The sequence below is a fragment of the Dasypus novemcinctus genome, chromosome 2 (genome assembly GCF_030445035.2).
Source record: "Dasypus novemcinctus isolate mDasNov1 chromosome 2, mDasNov1.1.hap2, whole genome shotgun sequence".
NCBI classification, from domain to species: domain Eukaryota; kingdom Metazoa; phylum Chordata; class Mammalia; order Cingulata; family Dasypodidae; genus Dasypus; species Dasypus novemcinctus.
In genome coordinates, this window is record NC_080674.1 from 156,177,880 (window position 1) to 156,205,201 (window position 27,322).

General features: G+C 41.8%; 1 protein-coding gene across 3 annotated transcripts in view; it reads right to left on the reverse strand.

Annotated features, from left to right (window-relative positions):
• DPYSL3 (dihydropyrimidinase like 3) overlaps positions 1-27,322 on the reverse strand; it is a 128,997-nt gene that overhangs the window by 41,947 nt on the left and 59,728 nt on the right. The window contains exons 1-2 of one of the 3 annotated variants that reach the window (XM_071210531.1): positions 27,127-27,173; positions 26,698-26,904 (exon numbers count right to left, since the gene is read on the reverse strand). The exons of 1 other annotated variant lie outside the window; for it this stretch is intronic. In XM_071210531.1, coding sequence (XP_071066632.1) covers positions 26,698-26,736 — 39 coding nt within the window. In that variant the 5' untranslated portion in view covers positions 26,737-26,904; positions 27,127-27,173. Of the gene's footprint in view, positions 1-11,885; positions 11,922-26,697; positions 26,905-27,126; positions 27,174-27,322 lie in introns of those variants that run through there. One more of the 3 variants, XM_058280491.2, reaches the window with a different exon arrangement.

Below are 27,322 nucleotides of genomic sequence, written 5' to 3' on the forward strand. Positions count from 1 at the left end.
CAGCTAGATTTCAGAGAAGTGTTGGCCTGCCAACATTTTCCCAATTCTTTGTTCTAAAGGTCTAGGAGGAAAACATTTATTAAAGACATCTCTGTGTTCAATGCACTTAATATCTGAACTGGTGTATTTGTTGGAGATCCAGTCTTTCTTGTTTGCCCCTAATTCAAAATTTTTGGAGCTTTTCTGCTCTTCTGCACCTGCCATATTCTGCTCAAAATCATCTTTTCTGATTCAGTAAACAATAAATATGTAAAGTGGGACAACGTACACCTCAGGTTCTAGCACCTTGTCTGGAACTCCATTGGCACTCAATGATGATTCTCAAAAACGGAACTTAGTATCAAGCATACAATGAAACCAGCTTTTAAAAGTATAATGACATGGAGACATGTTCAGATCATGCATGTTATGTTAAAAAATCAGAAACTTATACATGTGTGCACACATACCTGCAAAGTTGTAGAAAGTCTAAGAAAACCATTAGATGGAAATAAGAATATCCATAGTATTAACTCAAGGTGGGGAAGTTAGTTAGGATTTATATTTGCTTCATTATACATAGTGTTTCTCACATTTTCTGAAATGTATTTCTTTATTATTTTCATTATAATAAAAATGAGTTTTTAAAAGTACAACTTAGACAAAATTTGGATAAGGGATCCAACTAGAAATTATACAACTATACTCCAAGGTTATATTTTATATATACATCAGGAGAGGGATGTCAGTGTCAACTCTAGAGATCGTAGATTTCATGAAATGAATGGGGCTTGGGATGGATGCTGCTTTGTTAGGCTCATAGGGGAGAAAAGAATTCCCAGGAGCCTGGGTGAGAATAGCTACAGCATGAATAAAGAATGGCAGGCTGGATTATGCTATGAATTCATCTTACAGCCTTCAACTCTATCCTTCCTTCTCTCCTTCCTCCCTTGGTCCCTTCCTCTCTCCCATCTATCCATTAATCCATTTTTCATCTATCCCCTCATTCAGTAAATAATTATTTAGTATTTATTAATAAGTGGGGGGGGGCACACAGCAGTTAATGAGTTACATGGGTCATTGCTTTTATGGAGCTTACAGGGGAAACCTGGCAATAAACAAATAAAGTCAAGGAAACAAAGAAAACAATACAAAAGTACATTAACTGCTACTGATTGTAGAGGAGTGGGGCTTGCCTAAATGAAGTCTGGAAAAGATCTTTTCAAGGAAGAGCAATTTAGGTGAAAGTTGGGGCGTGGCACTCCTGCAAGCAGAAGGGATAGCATGTGCAGTAGCCTTAAGTTTGTTTTTGTTTTTTCAACCTGAAAACTGTCACTGTGGTAGGAGCTTAGTTATCATGGAAGACAGCAGTATGGGATGGGGCTGGGGTGGTAGGCAGCCTAGTCATGCTGGGATTGGTTGGCGTTGGGGTTTAAATTAAAATTCACTGAGAAATATGGAAAGCTTGTGAGCAGAGGGGTGAAGGCCTATGTAATGAAAGCACTTCTGGACTGCACTGCTCACGGCAAATATTATCAATGTCTATTTGACTATGGGGATTAAAAGCCATCAATTAAGACAGGAGCCATGGGTAAGGGGACTTCATATTTAGGGTGAACGACGATCATTCCTTCGATGCACATTCTGTGGCTCCTGCTTGAGAGTGCTTGCATTCAAAAACAATATGGGTTTTATGGGGAAGCCCCAGAAGCAAGTGGACTTCTCACTTCAGAAATCAAAGAAGGGTGAACAGTGCCAAGAGATGAGAGTTAAAGCTAAGGCTCCAAGTGGGGTATAGAAAATTACCATTAGTTTCTCCTGCTTCCAGGGTATTGCGTGAGAATAAGAACTTTCATCATGTCCTATTGTCAGGGGACAGGAATTTTAAAAGATGCAGATCCATGAGGCATTAGGAAAAAACCTCCATATGTGGCAAGGAAGAAGTGCTAATGAGGAAAAACACAAACTCCCACCACACATGATCCCCCAGTCCTTCATTATCTAGTCTCTGCCTGTACGGCCACCTTCGTTTCTATCATGGATCACCTCACATTTTATTAATATATATTGGTAAACTAAGAAGCATGTCATTCTTCTCACATATCAAGCTCTCTGGCCACTAAGTTGGTGCAAAAAATGTTCTCACTGCCTTCTCACATGCTCACCTGGCATCAACAACCAACCTCTGCTTCTTCAAACTTCATGTCAAAGGACTGCTCCCCTAGAACATATTATCTGACTTGCCCAGCAAAGTTCACTTGCACCCACTGCAATTTAGTTCACATAATTACAGCTTTACAATAGCTGGCTTGTTGTTCAATTATCTTCCAACAAGACCAAAAACTCCTTTAGTCTTAGAACTGTGTGTCTTTTGATCTTTTGCCTTAGTTCCTAGAGTACATCCCAGACAATGGTTAAATATTGGTCAAATGACTGAATGAAAGATGGAACATAGAAAGTTGTATTATAGGAGCATGATGGAAAGACCAGTTGAGTCAGCAAATCATATGAAGTGACTAGAAAAGTGTACTTTTAAGGGAAAAACTGAAGACTGTTTATAATACATTTAAACAATACTACAAATTTATGTGAAATACTGGGACTGTGGTTCCCAAATAGTGTGCATGGTAGAAAAATATAGATTCCCAGGCTCTATTCCAGGTCACCAAGTCTGCAAGTCTAAAATCCAGAGATGACACTTAGGCAGCCATTCGGCCAGCCCAATGAAAAATCACACACCAGCAGCAGGATTCACTGTCCCAAGGAACTCATAGTTCTGTACATCTAGAAAAGTGGCAGAATGATCTCCATCAGGAGCCTCATATAATAATAATCTCCATAGCTCTAAGAGTTCCCTCTCATTGCTCAATATTATCTTTACAGCAAAGAGCTGAACTAAACTGGTTTGGGGAAAGGGACCAGTTTCTACCTGCCTTGAGACTAGATATGAAATATGACCACCCTATTGCCTATGAGCCAATGGTGTGATCATCACTTCCTTCAGCAGGTATCAAATGTCAGCAAAGTGGCGAAAGCTATCTGAAGCCTCATATGCATCAGGGAGATAGTAAGAACTGACCCAAGTGGAACTGACACCATTGAGATGGTGATATTGGAAACTCAACTGGTAATTAAACAAACCCTCTCCAGCTCAATAATCATGGACCTTAACTGATAGAGCCCAAAGATGAATTATAGGCCCGGTTTAAGTTTCAGAGCAGGGACTAACAAGACCCCTGCTCCATGGGCTAATAAGTATATTTATTATTGTTTTAATCATGCCAATCAGAGGTAATCATGCCAATCAGAGTTCAAACAAATGCTATCTCTAGGGATCCTCAGGTTCTTCTCCCCAAATCACTTTATTAATTTTAACCCCTCCTATGCATGTGGGATCCACTAAAAAGGGCAGTCGGGACAAACCAATCATCAGACTCAGAAGAGTCCAAAAGGCAGGTCTTGGGCTTTGCACTGAGGAATGTGTGTTGGGTATGACATAACTATTGACAACCCCCGGTCACATAAAACCAAACCTCCCTGGACACATTCCAGTGCTTGTCTGTGACTTCATGGGCCAGTCATGTAGATGAACACATGCTGGGGGCAAAAGCCAATGAGATGAACAAACCCTGCTCTATGATTAAAAGTCATCCTCAGTAAGATTAGATAAGACTAGTGAATGTGGGTTTGTGAGGCTCTTTACTTTCTGTTCACAGTAGCTAAAGCCACCAAAGGTTTGATAACTGAGAAGTTAAAATGGTCTAGTTTGTGGCTTACCCATCTTTTCCATGTAATGATGTACATAAGGAACAATGATATTTCTAGAGCATGCTGGGGTAATCTGGAGGTTATTTGGAAACCAAAATGAATTTATCCAAAGTATAAAGCAAGCAACGAGGCACTCTGGCTGCCTTGGTCTTGTCCCTGGCATCAAGGGCTAAGAGTGCATCACCCGCTTATAGTACACGGGGGTTCCAGGCATACTAGCTGGCAGGCTTGGGTCCTCAGACTACTGGAATAATCATTCCCCCTTAACTAGGAGAACTAAGTGGGAGACAAAGTGGGAGATCATTTAACTAGTTGTGTGATCTTGAGTTAGGCATTAACCTTGCAGAGCCTCAGTCTTTTCATTAGTCCAGAGTGGATAATAATAACTAGCTTATCTCACAAGGTAGCTCCCAGGAATAAATGAGGGAGAAAAAAGCAACTTAATAAATATTATTTATATTCCATTAGTATTATTTTTAGTGCTAAAATTTTTTTCGAATCCTCAAGTAGTATGTTAAATACTATTGTTCCCATTTTCCAGATGGGAAGATTAGTGAGTGCCTTGCTCCAAGTAACAGAAATGATTAGTTCCATTTGAGAGTAAATCCAGTTCTCCCACCTCCCAGCACTCCAGTGGTTTCTACCCCTTGACCACCATACCAATTGTACTTAAACCGTATAAAAAGTGCCTCTTTCCAAAAGGCTCTCTGTTCTGCGTAATACTGAATTTTACTGTTCCAGTCCTGAAGCAGTTGATCAATTCCCTATAGTATATAATTTAGTAATCCAAAAACTCTTTTAAGCCACTAGTTATAAAATTAGTACACCAACCTGTCCCTTATGGCCTGAATGTGTCTATGCAATTTAAAAAGGAGCCTAATTTACAGTTCAGCCCTGAAAGTCTGATAAAAGTCCAACCTTTTTTCCTTCACTGGGGTATGCTAATGATTAGAAAAATCAAGTATAAAAAATTTGGAGTTTACAAGAGAAGGAGAGGAGGGAGGGAAGAAAGGAAGTAAAGGGAAGGAGGGGAAGAGAGGGAGGGAAGGAAGGGAGAAGAGAGGGATAGGGAGAGGAAGGAGGAAGGAAAGGAGATAAATCCTGTAACAAGAGATGTTAAGAATGAATCTGATTCAAACTAGTACAGGGAATGAAGGGGCAGAATCTTGAACCCAAACCTATTGGAGATATCAGATCCCATTTTAGTTTTCCTCTCATAGTCTTCAACTTAAAGAATTTAAATGACTACCTCCTTCTATGTGAGGAAATGAGACTATGCTTCCTGGAGAAAAAAAGAGCTCTCTGTGGATTTCTTCCCAGTCAATAAAGTCAGCCTGAGAACAGTACTTAAGTCACATCTGTTCTATGCTCTGTAGACATTCCAGCAGCCCAGGATAAAAACTATAATCCTACGAAGAAAAAAAGAGGATATAAAAAGGAGAATGACTTTTCCAAAATCTAAGCTGGTTCATGTTTTGTTAACTGCAGTTAAATCCCAAAGAATACACTCTGACCCTCAGTGGGGAGTCACCATCTTTTAAAGCTCAGATAAAGGCACAGGTGTTCATTCAAGATAAATTCCCATTTGGGTAATTAGATTTTATTCCCAATCTTAAGAATACATCAGAATGAATATAGTGCATGGATGAATTCTCATTGTTTTCTTCTCAAAAGCAGTATCATTTAAAGAAGAGAGTGAAAACGAAGCTTTCTAAGATAGTCAGGTTGATTCCAGGTAATACGCAGGAAAAGGCATTGATCTAAGGAGACCAGAGTTCTCATCCTGGCTCTCCTACTAAGCATGCAACCTTGGATTAGACACAAACCTGAGCTTGAAATCTAGAGCTAACACTTACTACTCAGCCCCTTCTGCAAGGGGCCCTGCCCCTCCCCCTGCCTTAGAACTACCTGTAGGCCTGGGCAAAGTGACTTGAATTGCCTTAGGGTGCTGCTGAGGATTATGCGGAATACTACATGTAAAGGGCTGAGCCCTCTGGCTGTTGTACATGTTCAATAAATATGAGCTACCATCATCGTTACTATACCTTACTTAGAATTGCAAGTGGCCAGTGTACAACTTGTGGCTCACAAATATTCAAAGAGAACTGAACTAATTCTTTGTGAGTCAAAATATAACGAACTTTGCCATAAAGGGAATTCCAGAGAGGGTTAGCCCCAGCTAACCCTCGGCTATTGTTCTCAGCTCCTGCCACCACAGTCAGGGTCAGCCAAGGCTTCCCTTCTAAACCCACCTCTTCAGAGCAAGTTCCCATGGACCTTCCAGTCATTCTTCCTCTGGAAGGAAGCCCTAATGAGGAGATAATAATCTGTCTGCTCTCTTCCAGTAGGAATGGAGAGTGGATGGCAAGGTCTTCAACCTGCCCCCATTCCCACCGACCCTACCCAATGCATGGACCTGTTTCTTGGCAAGCACACCATTGAGACAAAGAGAAAGACTTGAGAGAAGATAGACATCCTGAAGAGCAATGTGGTTTCTTGGTTCTGAGTTCTTACTGAAACCAGGCTAGTTTACACAGTTGGCTGTTCCAAACTTCTTTTTTTTTAAGATTTATTTATTTAATTCCCCCCCTCCCCCGGTTGTCTGTTCTCTGTGTCTATTTGCTGCGTCTTGTTTCTTCGTCCGCTTCTGTTGTCATCAGACAAAATGTGGGAGAAGCATTTGCCAAGGGTGAAATTAACCAGGGCAGGGAGGCTGCTCAGCCTTCCAAACGGGGACATCAAAGCCAGCTATGTGCATGCCTCTCTCCCCAGAACTCCAACTTTGCCATTCTAAAGATGAGATGATCAAAGGGCCAGACAAGTTAAGTGAACTGCCTTCAGGGAGGGGGGTGGGAATGAACTGTGGAAACACCTTAATCCCACCCTCCAGATTCAAGTTTTTCAGTCTTCAACAGGGACCCAGACCCAGGTAAGCACAGTGGATGGCTGTCAGTCAGGAGAGGATGGGGAGAGAAGAGCTACAAAGCCATTCCATTCTCAAGCAGGAAAGGCAGCTGGGTCTATGTAGCCCAGTCCTCACTTGTAAGCTACCTTCGTGATACTTGACTGAACTATCAAATTTTTTCTAATCTTATCAAATATTTGACAAATTGTACTCTTATTTAAGTAATATAATCCTTAAATAAATGTATTTTAAAAGTAAACACTTTCTAATTCCTATAAATCATAAGCCAGTATCACTTGCAAAAGATAGACACTAAAGCTAGGAATGAATACAATAAAAACACTCCTCAGTTTTGGCTTCATTCTGCTGCCTTCGGAAGGGTTCTGAAGTATGAGCTGAGGTCTGCAATCTGTTAAAAAGGCAGGTTATCAAGCCTCAGGGAGGTGTTAAAGAGAGTCTACCACCTGAGTTTTTCCTTGATCTACTCAGAAGAATTCAAAATGGAACAAAATTTCTCACTAAATGATTCAATGTTACTTAATGCCCTTTTCCAAAATCACCTGCGATGACAAAATGCAACAGCGGGAATAGTACTCCTGCTCTTGAATCATGGGCCAACAAGAGCCAATCAGAGCCTGTCAGAAACAAGAGCAGGGCCCAAAGCAGAAAACTGCTGGGACTGACCAGGTATGGGGGCACTGCAGTAGAGGGGGATTATTAGGGATCATGTGCCCTGTCAGCAAGGCTGGTGGTGGGAGGGAGGGAGGAAAGAGGCAGGGTCACGTGTGGGAACAAACACGCCTTATCTGAAAACAGCACATGTGGGGCTAGGCTGAGGAGGAAAGGTGGTGCATCTTTAGCTGGGCTTTTGGGAGGGTGCACTAACTGTATGGAAAGCCTGCTGCCTGCGATGGACGCCAGCACTAAGAGCAGTTCTGAGGAGCTGCCCAGGACTGTAAGTAGAGTAGGTAGTAAATAAGGGAATTAGAAAGCATCCCTGCCCCTAACTTATCGTTATGACTTTAGGCAAGTGACGACCCCTCACTGGGTCTCGGTTTCCTTGGCTGAGTGAAGGCGTAGCTCCCTAAAAAGAGGCCAAAGGAATAAGGTGAACCATTTGTTATTTCTGAATCTGTTTATGTATCTGTAAAGCTCAGAAAATAATGACTACGTCACGGGCTAGAGTGGGAATTAAATGTCTTAATGCAGGGTCTGACACTAAGAGAAATCTCCATATAGGGTAGACATTACAAATACAACTAAGACTACTACTATTGTGTTGCCACTACTATTTCATTGCGCTTGTTACATAAATGTACAATTAAAGTCAAATCCAAATCACAGTACAAATGTAAGGTAGCTATTATTATTATATATGAACTGCCTGAGAGATGTTGCTCAGGACCCGAGTATAAAGGATGGACTGAAACAAAGTCAGTGCTTTAAAAAACGAATTCATGCCTGTCTTTGGTCTGGAATTGCACACGAATTTTGTATTTTATTACTTTTTTGTTTTGTTTTATTTTGTTTTGTTATGTTTTGTTCTTTTTTAGGCCTCAAATCCTTAGAGATTTGTGCTCGGGGTGAAAGCACTTTGTACAGATGAAGAAGAAAGAACTGGGGTCCAGCTTCTCTCAAACAAGATCCCATGTCCCATTAGCCATGAGCCTGTATGAAAGCCAAACATCTACTCTGTCAGGAAGGAGTGCCTGAAATTTCAACCCAGACCTTGATTCTAAGGATAAAAGGGTTTAATAATTCATTCCTGAAACATATACTTGTCTAAGTACTGGCTGTGAGATTCTCTGTTGGGTGCATGGACAAGCAAAGATGAAATAGTTGGAAAAATAAGCTATGAATGCAAATTATAATATGGGGCTAAAGGAGAAAGGGACAAAAAATCCTTTTGTCCCAAAGGCCATGTTTGAGGTGGGTCTTGGGAAAACGGCTGATCTGGGCAGAGAGATATGAGCAAGGGTAATTCTGATCAGAGTAGAATAAATAGTAGTTCATAGGTAGCATTTACTGAACACTTCTTATGTTCCAGAAACTATTAGGAGCTTTGCATACATTTTGTACAAATATTTCTCAACAAAATGCTCTGAATAATATGCTGTTATTATCTCCATTAAACTGATGAAGAAACTGAAGCATAGAGAACTTACCTCACTTGACTATGGCACATGCCCAGTCATTGGAAGGATCAACCACAGCAACACAAGACATGTACTTCAGTGGGAAATTGTAGAGTTGGGAAGGGCCCTGACGTTTAAGACACTGGAATGGTGTGGGATGTGAGAAATGGCCAGCAAGAGAGTTTGGTCTTTATTCTGTGGGTAGTGGGAACCAGGAAAGATTTTGAGAAAATGAATAAAATATAGTCTCAGATTCAAAAAGATTAAGCTGTCAGAATGGCTATGATGGAGATAAAGAAAGCAACCAGTAGGAAAATAACTGCAAGGGGTAGAAAAAATAATAAGGAAATAACTTCTATCACTCAGGGTACTGGCAGGAAACAGATGCAGTGCTCAAACTGAGTTATTAAGGAGAGTTTAATAAACGGATTATTTACCAAATTATGGGCAGGGTTTAAGGAAACTAAATGGATAAGCAGCATCTAGAACCTACCAAGAGCAGGGAGCTCTTCCCATCCTTAGGTTGAAGGGGGCAAGGGAGGGAGTGGTCCCCAGAAATAAGAGAAGCTCGCCTGACATGAGCTGTGGCCTTCAGTAGAGGGATGCAGCCAACCCACTGTGAGCAGGAAGGAAAGTAGCAGGACATGTCCTGACCTCATTGTTCACCCTCCTTCCAAGTCTCCTTCTGGTGCCCCAAGAAAGAAATCTAACCTGAAGTCCAAGGGCAAAGGAGCCTACTGATGCCATCCAAAAGGTCCAGGGCAGGAGGTAGGCTAGAAAGGGATGGAGAAGGTATCTAGAGAAGTAAACGGAGAATATCCAGCCCAGATCCTGAATATCCAACAATGCAGCATGATTTAATAAACTGCAAAACAGCCACACTATGGATTAGTAAGCAGCTCTTTTTAAGATGGGTTAAATCTGTACCTGTGAATTGAAGAAATAGCTAAAATTAATAAGTTATGGACCAATATGGAACATATGATCATATTCCTACAAAAGCAAACAAAAATATTATACATAAATATGCTTATTATGTTTTTGTGTGAGCATGAGAAAGGTCTGAAAAGGCGCAAACCAACTTATTAACATCGGGTATGACAGGAGGAAGGGATGCAGGAGGAGGAGGTATGGGGAACTTAACTTTTTTCTTCTCTTCCTCTATTTTTTTACTGACATCATTTCTCTAGTTGCACAATGCCTATGTTACTTTGTACCTTCTAAAGAGGGATTTAATAAAGAAAATTATAAAAAGAATGAGATGAGTGCTATGGTCCAGTGTGAGAACAAGAATACAGATAGAAAATGCACAACAACCTGCAGAGGAAAGCTTGAATAGACTTAGCAACTGAAAATGAATGGAAAGCAGGCTACCAAAGTCAACTGAAGTTTCAAGGAGGGATGGCCAGGAAGGATCCATTAATAGAAATGGGAGAAGAGAAAGAAGAGTAACAAAACTGAGGCAAAAACTACAAATCATAATGTGGAGGTGCTGGTCAAACATGTAGCAGGTGTTGGAAGTGTGGGCCTGGCATTTAGGAGGACAGCCAGGGATGAGTGGGGTTAATGCAACACTGAAGATGGTTACACCAACTAAAAGGCATTACAAGATAGCAGAATGACCCCTGGAGTTGGAATTAAGAGCCCTAGATTCTGATCTTAGCTCTGTGACCTTCAGCAAATCATTGGCCTCTCTGGGTGATATGTCAATGAATGGTAACCCTTCTCATCTAGAAGCAGTTCTCCTCTTTTATCATTTCTGGCTTTGACTGGGCCTTTACAGTGACAGAGAAGCCTAGTGAATTCCCACTCTATTGATTCTCAGAAACAAGAAACCCTTTCACCACATCTGAAAGCCAGCCCAAAGGCAATTCCCAGAGGAGAAATGCAGGCTTGGGTCTTGGAATGTGTGAGTGGCACCTTCAAATGGCAGGCAATTGCTCCCCATCTATTTGTGGAGGCCACAAGGGATTCTTCTCCAAGTCTGACCTTATACTTTTAAAGCTGGCAGGGGCTGCTTAGGGATTGTGGTTTTAAGCCTACAACCACTGGCTTATGCAACTTCCTAAAACTGCCCCATGGTGGATGTGTTCGAGAGAACGGATAGCTGCTGCAGAGCTCACACCACGTTGCTGGGGAAGGACCCTTGCAGAGGGCATGGGAGGAAGGGCCTGTCTCAAAACCAGGGATGTGCCCCAGTCTGCTCTGCCGTGGGTTCCAGGTATCAGAGATTGGGCATGTATGGGAGAGCAAAGAGGGCCTCCACATTCGCTTTGCATCTAAAGTAGCCAAATGATGAGTCAGTGCCAGTGTGGTCTGATGGGATGGTAGAAAAGAAAATGGCTTGAGAGTCAAAGTCCTGTCTAAAAAAGGAAGAAACCGATATCTGCCCCAAAGGAGCTCCATGAGGACTAGACCCAGATTCTGGAGCATGGACAGTGCTCAATAAATGTGGGTTCTTTTAAAAACTAGGACCTAAAATTTCTCAGGCCAATGCCTCCCACTTGAACACCTACCCACTCTCTCCTCTAGGCCCCAAAAGTAACTTGACTTTTAAATTCTTTTTAGTTCATATCAATTCTTTCATTCAAAGACCCAAACACACTTCCTAAGAAGGAATATGGGGAGGGGAGAGAACAGAGGAGTTCACTCTTTTCTGGCTCTTTTTTTACCTAAGAGGTAGGCAGTGGTAACTGTCTCTTGGTCATGGCCTTCCATCTGTCTAGAAACCTGTATTCCCACAGCTCTGCTTTCATTCACCAGCTAGCTGATTATTAAGCAGTAGCTATTTTTGACTCGGCTTTTAATTTCTTTAACTTTCCCAGGTTATAGTGAAAGAGAAAACTACAGATGCTGATCTGAAAACAAGGTCTTCAAGAGGTCAGGCAGATCGCGAATGATGAGTCCTTGAAATAAACACAGATGAGATACCACTTAAAAATAATCGGAACTCAAAATGAGTATGTAGTGGATAGGTAATTCACTAACAAAACATTTCTTCACTGTCAGCAATCATCAGAAGACCTTCTGTAATGTATTCCGGACTGTTTTCTATTTGTAAGAACCATATCAACATTACAGGAATATATTTCTTATACCTGAAGGACTGCAGACTTCATTCCTACCAGCAAAGACATAAAGTTGCACTCCTCTCTCCTCAATGATCACTACTTGACTTTCTATGACGAGGAGAATGATCTTTCGGAACATGGTTTTGAAACAATCTGTTCTTTTATGACATGTCTAGGCTCTGAGAAGTTTCAGAAAGCACTATGACAACTGAAATTTACAGGTGCAGATGTTTTAGGCCCATCAAACCAAGATGTGCTCTGTGACATGTATTAAATTGTGTCTTTAAAAAAATAGCAAACAAGTTACAACCTTTCTAAGTCTTTGCAAGTCTTTTCAGAAACAGAGGTTTTCACCTATGAGTTATCTCCTCCTGTTCACAGTGTGGGGGATATAAGGGTGGACAAGATAAATTCCCTGCCACTGTAGAGACTGAAAGAGAGAAGAACAGACAAATTACTAAATAAATAGTATAATTTCAAGAGTGATAAGTGAAATAAAGAAAAAGGGAGAAGAGAATGGTGGGGGCTTAGAAGAGTGCCTGAGACTGTTTCTGATCAGATTTTCAGATTTTCAAAGTAGGCGTGTCTGTGAAGCTGTTAGCTGAACAGAGATCTCAGTGATTTGAGGGAGTGAACCAAGGAAAGAATTGATTCCAGGAAAGACTATTCACCACACTGAGGGAACAGCAAGTAGAAAAACCCTGAGGTGGAAAAGAACATTTCATGTTCTAGAAGGGTAAGTGAGGCGGATAGCTGATAGCAAGTGCAGGAGGGGTAGTGGCAGGAGAGGAGACCAGAGGTGGACAGGGGCCAGGTCCGTGAGGCCTTAAGAGTGAGGGTCTGAGTTTTATTTTAAATGCACTAGGAGATTTGTGAGCAGGGGAATGATATGATCTGATTTACTTTTTTATTATTATTTTTTTCTCTATTTCTTTTTTAAATGTTATATCCAAAAAATATAAGAGGTCCCCATATATCTCCATCCCCCTCACCCCACTCCTCCCACATCAACAATCTCTTTCACCATCGTGGGACATTCATTGCATGAATACATTTTGAAGCACTGCTGCACCACATGGATAATGGTTTATATTGTAGTTTACACTCTTCCGCAGTCCACCCAGTGGGCCATCGCAGGACATACAATGTCCAGCATCTGTCCCTGCAGTACCACCCAGGACTGAAAACAAGGACACAAACCAATATATGCACACCAACGTTCATAGCAGCACTATTCACTATTGCCAAAAGTTGATTTACATTTTTTAAAGGATCGCTCTGGCTATTCACAGAAAATGAATTTATGGGTAGGCTGGTTAGAGGGAGCTCTTGCAGTAAAATGACAGAAGCTTGACCTAGCCTGGTGGCAGGGTTGAAAAATGATGAGAAGTGGATGGATTTAGACTCTAATCTGAAGGTAGAGAAAGTAGAACCAATAAACCTGCAGACCTAGTATAGAGCTGGTTGGGACTTTCAGTATCTGCTGACAACAAAGCCTATCCCAACCTGCCTGTTCTTACTATGAGTAAATTTACTGAGCATCTGTAGGCCACACCATATCAAGACAGGGAGGAAGCAGCTGCAGCAGAGCCCTTGACATTCAATGTTTAAAGCACCTCATTATTTCCCCTATCATAAAACCTACTTTTACCAGCAGCTCAGGTTGATTTGGATTTTTTTGACTGATTGCATCCTTATCAAGTCTAATTGTTAAAAATACTTCAGTATATGTAATTATAAAACTCTGGCATTAACAATTTCCAAGCCCTCTCATGTTACAGATGTTCCAACTTAGTTTTCTGCTTTAGCAAATTGATTCTCCTTTCCCGGGTCAGGTTCTCTCAAGGCCTAAGTCCATCACTATGGACGTTAGCTCTTCATTATCTGGAGTTGCCATTTTCACATGGGAAGGTGGAAACCATAGGGAAGACTTTGTAGTGAAGTCCAAATACCCTGCTTACCTTTTAAAATTTCCCTGATCTCTGTTTTTATCTGAAAATGGGGACCAATTATTTCCTGCCCAATTGATTAAGTGGGTTCCAAGTCCTTGAGACTTTGGAGTACATTTTTCTTCCTTTGTACATTAAACAAGTTGATAAGCAATGATTCCCAAACAGCTTGAATTCACCTCATTAGGCAGTGGCACAATGTAGTGAGGGTTTTAAACTCAGACAAGGAGGTGTGTTTGGACCTAGTTCTGCCAGTTAGTCAATTACTGTGTAACTTCAGTAAATTAAGTTTCTGAGCCTCAGTTTCCTCATCTGTAAAGTGGGATTAATAATAACTAAAACCAAGGCATGCTATAAAAATTGAATGAGATGCCATATATAAATTCATGACTAAAAATCACCTAGCATGGGCTCAGACATGGTATAAATTCGTATAAATACTAATACTATGGGTTTTTTTTTCTGTTCATTGAAAACTTCCCAAGTTTGAAGTTTTGAATTTTTAAATGTTCTTTGTTCTTAGCATCATCCTTCTCCCTCACCACTACCAACAACAAAGAAAAAGTGAGAAAAATACAGAAGTTAAAGCAAGGCAAAATGAGCCCTGTGCATCATTTTTTAAAAAACAGCACTTATTTTCCCTCCCTGGCCCACATTTTCTTAATCATTAAAATGAGGGGGTTGGAATAATAGGTTATTTCTCTTCCCACTCTTACCCAAGCAAAGCTAAGTTTTCCCCATGATTTCTCATAGCAAAAAGAGTCTGAGATAAAGCATGCAATGAAGTAAGTGAAATCAAAACAATACAAAAACATACCTTGTTTCTGAAATAAATCCAGAATAAAGTCTCTAGAAGCAGAGAATATTCAATTGCCCTAAAACCTTCTAAATTGATGTAAAGCCCTTTCTCTTGGTAAAGTCATAATTTAAATAAATTTAGCAGGATAACCAGAAACTCCATTCTGAATTTATCAGTATCCTCAAACAGAGTCTCATCAAGATTTGAGGCACAAATTGGCTTTAAGGAAAAGAGTGTGTGCTTTTAAAATAAAAGTCTCCTTGAAAAAATTGAGGAAAAAGTTTTAAAAACAAACACACACAGAGAAAATGTAAAATTAAAACCAGCTCCTAAGCCTACAGGTTAAGGCACGAAGAATGGGGGAGGGGGCCTATTTCCTCTCCAGCTGTGTAGCATCAGGGCCTAAGACACTGTGTACCTCTACCAACGTCAATAGCCCCAATAAGACAGGGAGGCAATCAAGGGTGGTGGTGAGAAAACAAATGTGCTCATCTGAGGGCCAAAGAAAACAAGGAAAGAGGAGAAGCAGAGTTTTCCATGGAAAATGGCACAACTGATGAAGTTGTTGGAGTGGTGACAAGAAGACAAGGCTAAGAGTAAAGCCGTTGGGATTCACACCTATGGTCTGATATACATGAGCTGAATGATCCTGGGTAGGTTATTCAACCTCTCATCCTGGAGTGTCTTTTAATTTTATTTCAATTTAAGACAGCACCTGCAGCGTTAAAAAGCAATGAAGTGATGAAACATATGACAATGTGGATGAGCCTCACTACGTTGAGTGACGCAACCCAGAAACAAAAGGACAAATAACGTATGATTGCACTATTATTAACTAAATATATTGTGTAAATTCATGGATTAGAATTTATAATACAAGTCACCAGAAAATAGGAGGCTAGAGAATGGAAAGCTGAGGGTTAATCTGTGCAGAATTGTTAAAAAGTTTATAAATCTTTGGAAATGAATAGAAATGGTTAAAGCATATCATGGTTTTGTAACTAGCAGTGCTATTGCATGGGTGGTTAAAAGGGAAAGTCTAAGGCCGTGTCTATTACTAAAAGGAAAGCTAAAAACTGTAAAATGGGACTGTATAAGATAGCAAAATCTCATATAAAATGCAAATATGGGTGATATTGCATATATAAGACTGTTTTTACAAACCATAAATACAAAAATATTAGAGAGAAGAAAAAAGAACAGCAGCTATGTATGGCAGGCAAGGCTTAGAGAGAGTGAGAGGTGATGAGTTTTGTTTGTTCGTTTGCTTCCTGTTTATTATTATTGGAATAATGAAAGTACTCTGGGAACAATTAGGGTGATGAATGCACAAATATGTGATTACATCAAACACCATGATTGTACTCTTTGGATGGAATTATGCTTTATTAATATGTATCAATAAAATTGATTGTTTAAAAAAAAAAAGACTGCACCTAAAAATGAATCTATCATTGTATTTTTGTTGTTAATACCAAGATCTTGGATATAACCCAAAAGATCAAACAATATGGAATTAGTTAATTTAATTAGATCCTGTAGCAGTTTGAGATTATTTTATGAATCCCCAAAAGAGAAAGATTATGTTTTTAAACTAATCTATTCCTGTGGGTGTGACTGCATTAAATCTAATTGCAGGGACTTTGAGTAGATTACTTGGTACAATTGATTTTGGACTTTTGATTGAACTCCAAGAGTGGGGTGTGATTCATGTTGAGTCTCCACCTTCTTGCTTCTGAGAGGTTGGGGGGAAATGAAAACTGACTTCTAGAAGGTAAAATGTTTCTTTGTTGGGGAATTGAAACTGTTCTAAAATTGATGTGGTGGTGATTACACAGCTCTGGAAATACTGAAAACTACTGAACTGCACACTTTAAATGGGTGAATTGTATATTATGTGAAATAGCTCACAAAAAAGCTGCTACAGAAAAACTATGTAAAAACATCATGTAAAATATATAGTAATGTTTTTTTTTTAATTTTAATTTTTTAATATTTATTTTTTATTTATTTCTCTCCCCTTCCCCCCAACTTGTCTGCTCTGTGTTTCCATTCACTGAGTGCTCTTCTGTGACCGCTTCTATCCTTATCAGGGCACCAGGAATCTGTGTTTCTTTGTGTTGCGTCATCTTGTTGTGTCAGCTCTCCATGTGCGCCGCGCCATTCTTGGGCGGGCTGCACTTTCTTTCGCGCTGAGCAGCTCTCTTTACAGGGCGCACTGCTTGCGCATGGGGCTCCCCTAAGTGGGGGACACCCCTGCATGGCACGGCACTCCTTGCACATATCAGGACTGCGCATGGGCCAGCTCCACATGGGTCAAGGAGACCCAGGGTTTGAACTGTGAACCTCCCATGTGGTAGGTGGATGCCCTATCCGTTGGGTCAAGTCCACTTCCCTGTAGTAATGTTTTAATAAAGTCATAAGAAAAAAATCAGGACAGGTATATTAATAATTGTAATATGGGGTGGGGGTGGTCGGGTTGAAGGGGTCCTCATATATTTTTTTTAATGTAATATTTTTACACATTTAATTAAAAAATAAAAAAAATAATTGTAATAATGGCTATCACAGAGTAATTTCATTTTACTTTTATTTTTTTTTTTGTCCTCATTTTGTTTGACTTTTGGAAAATTTTCTACAACCACCACAATATCTTTTATAATGAGAAAAAAAAGAGTCCTACTCAATTTAAAAATCTTAGTGCCCTACGTAAACTGGACAGGAAAAAGCCCTAATTCATTCAGTCTCATTTGGGTCTCAGTTTCCTCATCTCTAAGAGGAAGCTGGACTGAAAAATCTCTAGGTATACTCTGAAACGGTATGAATTTTACAGATCCATACTAAGTCAAACACCTCAGCAGAATCTTGCTTAGGGTTTTTTAACAAAGCTGGGGAGTGTAGCAGTAGGGCATAGAATGAGATAGTGGCATTCAAATTAAGAAGAATTGCTCAATGCTATTTTTTGCAAATTAGCAAAAAAGTTCTGAGGATGGTGGGCACCTCCCTGGCAAATGGCTGTGTAAGTACAACAGTCCATGTAGAGTTGCTCTGGATGTACCAGGGATGGGGCTGTCCTTAATGGGAAATTTGGAAGGCTTCCTCAACCTGGGCAGAGCTTAGGAGTCCAGCCCCCATGCAGAGGAGCTGTTCTTCCATCTCCTACAACCTGAGCCACTCATGCCTCACGGGACAGAGGTGCAGAAAAGGATTTAACCCTAGACTTGAAGTAAGTGAAGTCCAGTTTGAACCAATGCCTCACGGCCCCAGAGGTGGGGGAAGATAGAGAATGTAGAATTTAAGAGAGTACCGTATAGTGGGGTTACAAGTGTGGGCTCTGAGTCATATAAGCTTAAATTTGAATTTTGCTTATTCCACTTAGGCTTCCATGATCTTTGGCAAATTAAATTTCCTCATCAATAAAATGGGAATACCTAGTTGGAAACCCATCTACCTACTTAAGTTGTTTGAGAATTAAATGAGATAATGAGCAACAAGCACTAAATACAGGTTTCAGTTCTTCCATTTGCCTTCCCTACTAATAGAAGCTTCCTTTACAAGATCTGGTGGTTACTAGTACACATGAATGTACTGAAACCATAAACTGTACTGTTTATACTCAGAGATGAGCCAGGTAAACTATGCTTTAAGTTTAATTACTCTCACCCCTTAAACCAAAGAATGACTTTTAGAATAAGAGCCTGTACAGGATAGCTCCAAATATAAACCCAAAGAAAGCTGATAGCTGTAGTGAGGGAAGGGACTGAAAATCTTTGAGAAAACACACACTCACGTTCACAAATATGAAAGCATTTCATTTAAATGGCCAGTCCTAACAGGGGAACAAAAAGGAACTATGGACCACTCTTTAACCCAGCTATCTAAAAGGCTGAGTTTTCTGTAAAAGTGAAGACTGGCCTATCCAATCACTGCTGATAACTTATGTGCATAGGCAGAAAGGGCCTCAGCTAAGACCTCTGTTGTACTTAGGTTCGTCCAGTCATGCTGACCACATTCTCTACATGGAAGAAGGTATGAAGGTCCGTATTCATCTCATTTAAATCACCTGTGGTAAGAAAAATGACATGTCCCTTTGCAAGTGGAAGTACACAGGCAGGCCCTTGAAACAGTCTGGGAGTGAAACCTGCTGGAGAAAGTGGAAGAAGGGAGGAAGGAGAGGAATTGAGGCAGAGAAGAGAGAAGTATGAATGGAGGACAGGCTCCCTGGCACATCTGCCTGGGTCAGGCCTGGATTACAACCACTCTGCTTGTTCTCCTAAAGCTCTTTAATGCCTCTCTTGGCCCAGTTATCCTACGCCAGTTTCTTAGAGACAGATCACATCTTTAACTCTTAGGAGTTAATATTCTAGAAAGTTCTCAGTGAAAGAAAGATGTACAAGAATAAGACTTGCATTTCACCACTTTCAGATTATCTTCTTACTTAAAACTACCCCTGCAAAGTAAGTGTTAAACATATCCATTCAAACGACAAATACTTACAGTGGGCTTAATACACAACGGTTGAAGACTAAGTGCTGGTGATTCAGCGGTAACAAAACAAAAATGATCCTACCCTTGTGGAGTGTCCGTGGCATTATCAGGCTTTTGGGGATAGATTATTTCCATTGGATGGCAGCCATCCTATTTAAAATATTGGCAAGAACAACTGAGGGGAAAAAAAAAAAAGCTTATTGAGAATATACAGACCCTGAGTTGTTTTCTGCTTGTTTGTTTGACTAGTCTACATTTTGGGTAATTGTTGCCTTTGTGCCCCCATCAATGGAAGCCTTATCCAAAAGACAGACTGTATGTGGCAGCAAATGAATCATGGTATCATTTTAATGGTACTCATTTCAATTAAAACTAAAGCTCTTCTAAGAAAAGGACCCATCAATCATCATTATTTCATTTCTCTTCTGCACAGAGTCTATGGACCAAGTCCACACTCTGCATGAGAAAAAGGCTGGGATTTTAAGGGTGAAAAAAAAACAACCAAAGACCCTTATATCCAACACAGATGTTGGCTGGTCCTGCTGAGTTTAAGCCAACAACTGCTGCTCTCATCCACTTTCTCACTGCTCTCTCTTCCCTCACAGGGCTTATAACTCTTCTCTGTGAATTCATAACAACATGAGGAAGGGCTGATCATGATCTCAAGGGGAAGATGGAAGACAAAGTAAAGGCTCTTGGGGTCTGTCCGTGCCCTGGCAGGAACCTCCGGGATCATCTGGTTCAATGCCCTTGCTTTACGGATGCAGAATCTGAGAGGGAAAATAAGGGTTTGCCCAAAGTCACATGTAATTTAGAGGCGAGGCCAGGGTGGAAACCATAATGTGCTGAAAGCCTATCCAGAGTTCTCTTCCTTAAACTGTCATAAAAGAAGAAGTCTCCTTTGATGTACTAGTCTAAAGAACTCCTCTCTTAAAAAATAAAATCTCATATTACCTTTCCTATCTCATTGTCCAGCACTCCCCTAGGGGGGAAAATGGATTAATTAAGGAATGAGAAATGTATCCTTGAGTTCCAGATGTCCCCAATAGGTTCCTGGGCCATTCTAACACGGAGCTTCCCTTTCTGGCTTGGACTGTTGGGTGTGACCTGTAAACATTTCACTGCTCAGCTGGACGGGAGCAGGGAGCCTGGCTCCTTCCATGTCTGGGAAGAGGACAGGGACAGAAAGTGAGAAGGGGCCTTGAGCCCAGATCTGTGCTTTAGCAAGAAAGAAAAATAGCATTTTCTCTTCCACCCCACACTCACACACATTTCTGGGCAAAAGCCAGAAGCTCATTCAAACTGCTGGCAAGAACAATGCATTAGCTACTGCTAGGAGGACATATACTCTGAGTTCTTCCTCCAGTAGTGATGAGATAGGTTTGGACAGACCATCCCCTGTGAATGCTGATCAACATTTTTAAGTTAACTAACAGGTGTGAACAACTGGAGGTAATGGGAGGAGGGTCACCTGTGGAAATCGAATTACTGGTTTCCTGCCTGTGAAACTAACTCCCCTCTTGCAGGATCAGTCTCAGGATCTTGCTTTCCTATCTGCAGACCTTTCCTCAAGTTACTTAATCTCTCTGAGTCTTCTATCCAAAATGCAAATGGTGGCAAGCATTGTAGCTATAAAGGCTGTTGGGAGCTAAATGAGATATTAATCAATGTAGTTGGTGCTCAGACACTCAATAAATAGAAACAATTACTAATAGCTCCATTATACTTAGTCTCATCTTTCTAGCCAGAGTTCCCTGCAATCAAGTTCACAGAAGAAAAGATTTCTCAGGACTCCACGTAGGGACTGTGACCAAGAGAAAAGTCTCATTTGAGGAGTTCATCTCACTCCAATGAGCATTTTACTTTTTGGTGTGTTTTTATTTCATATATTGATATAGATATATATTAAGTGTGACAAAATAGGGGTTTCATAGTCTAAAAATTAGAGTCTGAAAATAGAAGAGCTTATTTCCCTGGGTTTTCTGGGGTCTTTTCTCATTTGTTTCCCACTTGCCCTCAGAAAATGGGAGAAAAGGTGAGCACTGGAGAAAGGAGCATTGATTTGAAGAGGGAGTAACCTGCAAGCAGTTATGCCCTCCTGTTAACATCCATCCTGGAAGATAATGGCACATTCACACTTTCAGTCCCCTTCTGATCAGAAGCACTGATTTAATCAAAGAAAGGAACACTGACATCCTTGAGATACATTTCTACTTTAGTAAGCATGTTGTAATTTTTCAAATGTAAAAAGAAGACATAATGGTTCAATAAAATGTGTCAGTAAAGAACAGGGGGCCCTTTAGGATACAAAGGTTTTTCTTTTTCAAATTCAATTTTAGTTTTTTTTCAGACAGAAGAGAAAGGGCAAAAAAGAAGTCAGTGAAGTGGGCAGAGTGAAGAAACTACTAGAAAGGGTATTCATAGCCTATCTCGGCTAGAAACTGATTAGGATTGGAAAATAGTCTAGTTCAAGTACATAAGGAAAATGTCCTTTACTTAGGTTAAAGAAAACTATCAAAGTCCAAAGGTAGGTTAATGGGCTCTGTTGGATCGTCAGAAATGAAAGACAAGCATAGTTCTGAAGAACACTGTAACATAACTAAAACAAAAACTAAAAAATAAATAGGGTTTTCATATAGCATATTATTTTTGCTGGTTTTTGAAAACTTGGGTTGAAATAGTTTTCTAAGTAGTCTCTTTCTAAACCAGTCCTTTGTCAAGTCTTCTTTATTAATTTCCACATTACAAAGTACTTGAGAGTTTACAAATGAATCAGTGCTTAATATCTTGAATACACCCAGGCTTCCCAGACCACTTTCTTGGTCACTACTTTATTTGAGCCACCAACTGCCCAGTGAATAAGCACGGAGTTTTTTTTTATTTGTAAACAGATACCTCTGCCTCATAGACTTGAACCCTCCCTAGAAATCTGTTTCTCCAGAACCTCCCAGATGCCCAGCTGGCTTTGTCATAGTTACTTAGATTCAGAGCTGAATCTGATTTGAGAAAGGGGAATCACCTGGTTGAGAATCACTGCATACCTGCTCAAAATATAAAGTAACCAATAAACAGCCCAAGCAAGGCCTGTGCTGTAATTTCCAGAATCAGAAATCTAAGATGCTCTCCAAGCCTTGGTCTTTGACATTTTCCCAGTCTTTTACTCTGGGATTTCTCTTCCAAGATGTCTTACAATGATACAGCTGCTTAGAGGCAACTCCTTTTCTTTTAGTCTCACAAACTTTTACTTAGCCTTCAATCTCCTGATATTTTCTCCCATCTATTGAAGAAAGAAGATGCACAGATCCAGGAGGGTGGCTACACCTCATTCTTTCCCCAAGTTCTTGTCTGGCCTCCAGCTCAACTGATGTAGAGAACTGGGTGTTCCTCCAGTTCATAAATGCCCCCTCGCTTTCCTCCCTCACAAAAAAATTTCCATGGCACCCACACCACAATCACACTCTTCACGTGACATCACAGAACTACGTGCCCAAGACTGAACTTTCCAAGGCAGGTTCCTAAGGATGGTCTTAGGACATCACACACAACCTAACCACTAGCACAGTGGAAATGCATTATCTGCAAAACGGTATGTACAGAAATCCACTTAGTACTTATAAAAGGGCAGTTCTCTGTAATTTGTCTCCGGGAGGAAATTCTGGAGCTCTTACTCGGTAACTTTCATAATCTCAGCTTCATGTGCCTGTGGGAGGTAGCCACTATACCAGAGAAGCTTAGTCTTAAAAGTCAGATAAGAAAATGTACCACACTAATGAAGGATGTTGTTAATGTAGGAGAGTGAGGGAGGGCTAGAGAGTGGGGCATATGGGAATTCCCTACATTTTTTATGTAACATTTATGTAATCTAAGTATCTTTTAAAAAATTAAATTAAAAAAAAAAGTCAGATAAGAAGAGGGTTTTGCCCCAAAATTCTCACTCTGTGTCTCTGGGTAACTGGCTTCACCTGCCTATGTTTCATTTTCCTTAACTGTAATTTTGTGTGTGTGTGTGTGGAGACTCTAACAAGAAAACACCTGTAAAGCACTGGAACCTAAATGTGATTCCTGCCCACTCCTGTGGTCAGCCTATTTCAGAGACAAACAGTGACTACAATTATTGGAACTTTCTACTCGCAGAACTGATAGAGTAGCTACCATCCCCCAAAATTATTATACTTATTTAGCATAAAAGGTAAGAAAAACCACGGCACAACATTTGTTGATGGTGGCAGGAAAAATATGCCTCACAGTTTCTACCAGCAGTAGAGATAGTGTCAGTCTTTCTTCTAAACCATTTGCCCTCCCAACACCAAGTAACAGCAAAGCTAGAAGCAGAGGTACCAAGAGGAACATGGAGGAGAGAGGCATGCATATTGAGGTTTGCCTCTAATACTTATATCTCTGACCTGGGCAAATGTATTAGATTGTTTAAGATTTATATCTATATACATATATCGTATATAAATGCTAAATGTGCTATAGTTATAAAATCGGGATATATATACATATATAAAATTGGGGTAACTATAGTACCTCTCAGGCAGTGTTGATTCAAGGATTAAATGAGACAATGCATATAAAGACATAGTACAATGTCTGGCTCAAAATAAACACTCAATAGTTGTGAGCTATTATTATCAGGAACAATTTAAAATTTATTCATTCATTTAACTGATAATCACTAGGCATCTCTACACCAGCCAATGGGCTAAATAGTGGAGACAGTGGTGAAGGAGCATACAAGTTCTCTGCCCTGATCTGCTGGCCAGTCCCAGACATGGGGAAGCAGAAGCATTCATTGAGGTAGACCAGATAACCCAGGAAGACAGCATGACAGAGAATAATGACCCCAGGCCTGGGCCACACAGCCAATTCCACCCAGTAGCAGCAAAATCCACCCTTCCAGGGAACCAATAAGCGCAGGGCAGTAAGAACACTTTAATCCCAAGAGGACAACAAAAATAGGTGAAAGGAAAAAATAAATAAATAAATGGTTACAGAGGGTGGTACCTGGGGAGGCAAAGGTACAGGAACAAGAAAGACCGTCCCCATCAGTCCTCAGATTACAGTGACACGTTAGCTACTGGGTGGGGCAGCCTTCAGAGAAAGGAATAGAGAGAGGACAAGAAACCCATTCAAATTCCACAATCTTACCATTAAATAATGCAGTAGAATTGACAGTACGGGTTAGGTGTCCTATTTTGACCTTCTTTCATATTTCCTGTATTTGTATGCCTGTATCCATATTTTTTCATTTTTATTTATATTTAAAAAGGGTATTTCAACCCTTGTGGTATTTAGACCACCATAATAATTTATAGGCATGCAAACATACAAAAATATTTTATTCTAAATTAGAATCCTTGTTCCCAGAAATACAAGCACAAAGCATGAGAAAAATCTACACATGGATGTCTTGCCCCCAAAGAACACCACCCCCTTTTATGCTCCCCAGCCCCCCAGTATTGAGAATGAATACAAGGCATTCTGGCTCAATGAAAATCACAAGCACTGTTCACTTCTGTCACACCTGCTGGAGACACAGTCCCTGCTAGCAGGCAGAATCGGCTAAGCAGCACCACGCCCCATGCTCAGAGAGAAAGGATGGATGCCTCTTTGAGAATGAGGGATTTACACCAGGGACGAGCTTTCAAACAGAAACAAAAGAGAACCATTTACAAACCTGGCTCTGAGACTAGGGGACAGACACACTCACTAGGGATTCCAAGGCATGTTATGGAGGCTAAGGCTGAATTTCTTTATCTTTCCTTAAACCAAAGGAGGATGGGCGTGGCCCTCCAAGCTATATCACAGGCTGAGTTCATAAGAAGAACCATTGTGTCTTCAGAATAATGGGGGGAAAAAAATCCATTTTCTGTCAATCCCAAACAGGAGAATTGGCAAATGTATACTGGATGTACAGCAGCATATATGCAGCATACCTCATGCATGGAATAGCATGGAAGCTGTGACTCGCCCCCTCCTGACTCCAGGTTAATAAGTGTAAAAATGGAGCTTTCATCCCAATCAGCTTGTTTCGATGATGATGATGATGATACCTTCCACAGCTCTTTGCAAAAACAATTGGCATGGAGAAAATACTGTGCATTGAAATGCCCCCTAACGTTTCTTTAATAATGTAAAGCCAGTGAGATCAGGTAAAGCCAAAGCCAACCTGCCAAAAAGATTCTCACCCACCCAGTCCCCCGCCTGGGAACAACTGGACAGCGGGTAGGTGTAGTGTGCATTTGTGTGTAGTGAAGCTCAGGTGCATGAAAAAGGCATGAAGCAGCAAGAGAAACCCTTTAACAATAAAGTGCCAGAAGCAGAAGCAGCTTCTTCCTTCCTGTGGAGGGGAAGGTTCTGCACAGCAATCACAAACACACCGGGTGTTCCAGGAATAACGGGACAAGCGCAGACTCAGGCCCACAGCAAAACCTGGCGGATCCGGGCAAATTCACTACAGTAGCAGGCAAAATCTCCCAGGGGTCGGCTGATCACTTCCTTTGTTCGCCTACCAAGATGGAGTAGCCAACGATTCCCCCATGCAAACCGTGCACACATACCACCCCACAAAGGTTTAATGAAATTCACTGCAGACAAAGCATAACCGCACTGCTTTGTACTAAACTAACAAACGTCAGGAATGTTTTAATGTCCACCACAGCCAACCGTACTATTCAGTTCATCCCCCAAGGAATTTGGGACCTGGGCAGGGTATTTTACCCAAGAGAGCACATTGCTGGGAGCCCCTGAAGATGCGGCTTAAGTACCCGGTTCTGGCACATCCCCTCTCCACCCCGCCCTAGCCGCAAACCCAGCGCTTCTGACACCCGCCGGCCGCCGGTGGCGGGTCTTGCACACAATAGCAGTAGGATACGGCATGCACACAACGTGCGCCTGCGACCGCAAACTAAAATCTGATCTAAAAACTCGGTCTTCTCTTGAAGTGAAGGGGAGAAATGACATGAAAAACGAAAAATGCATCGAGAGTAAAAATGGTGTTCATTTCCACTGCAGCCACGTTAGCTGTCCCGTCCCGATTATGACGCACTGAAATATGAATTGGGGTGCATGCTTGCAGGCAGGAAGAGGACAAGGAGAGAACCGATGGTCCAAACACCGCGCTGCCCTCTCCGCGCCAGAGCAGAGACGCCGGGCTGCAGCTGCAAGAGGGGCGCGGTCCCACCCACAAGCACCCCGGGGAAAGGTGTAATGTCTCCTTTCCCTGCCCGGCCAAAAGGAACCTTAGACAAAAAGCACACCTGAACCGGGGGCAGAGCACACCTACACTCCTGGCAGAGCAGAGTCAAGGGAGGGCCGTGAGCTCTGCGCTATTTGTAAACTACTGGGTGGTGGGAAAGGAGGATAAATAATCTAAAATTCTCCACGTCACTGTTTGGGTTTCCTCTTTGTTTTGTTCTTCCCCCAAACCTCAGGGTCATTCCGTCTTTCTGGCGCCCGCCGCGCCTACTAGACCCACCGCCACTCTCCACCACCCGGACCCCGCAGTCCCCTGTCCTTCCCTGGGGACTGGCCGGGGACGCCGCGCGCGGACAGCGAGCGAACCCCAGGGAGGCAGGGAGGCAACGGCGCCCGCACTCACCGTGATCCGTGGGATGTTCTTCTTGCCTTGGTAGGACATGGTGGCGGCGGTGGCTGCAGCAGCTGCCTCCCTCCCTCTTTCTTCTGCTCCTGCTCGCCCGCGCCTTCCTCAGCGCGCAGCGCCCGGAGATCAGGTGGAGCGAATGGTGCGCCGGCCGGGACCGCCGCCTCCTCTCGCCTCCGCCCCCCTCCCGGGCTCCCTCAGCGGCTGCCAGAGACAATAGTCAATCTCCCCGGTCCCCCTTTCACCCCCGACCCCCCCGCCACACACACCCTCCTCCACTCGCGTTCACGCCCGGCGCTTTTTTTGTTGTCTTTTTTTTTTCTTTTGCGGTGCCAGCTGGGACCCGGTAAGACAAGAATGGCTGATCCGCGACTCCTCCCTCTTCTCTCTAGTCCCTATTGATTTTCCTCTTTGCATCTGCCTCACCCACTTTTTCTTTTTCTTCTTTTTTGACTTGAGTGTGGCCGAGCTCTACGGCCACCAGGGGGCGCGAGGGACTTTTCGGGGCGGGGATGCCGCAGCCTTAGGGCGTCGGAGGAGAGGGCTCCGCGTCGCCCTCCCCGCCTCTGGGGCCAAGCCCGCGCACTCGCCGTCGCCCCCACCAGCCTCTCGTCCGACTACC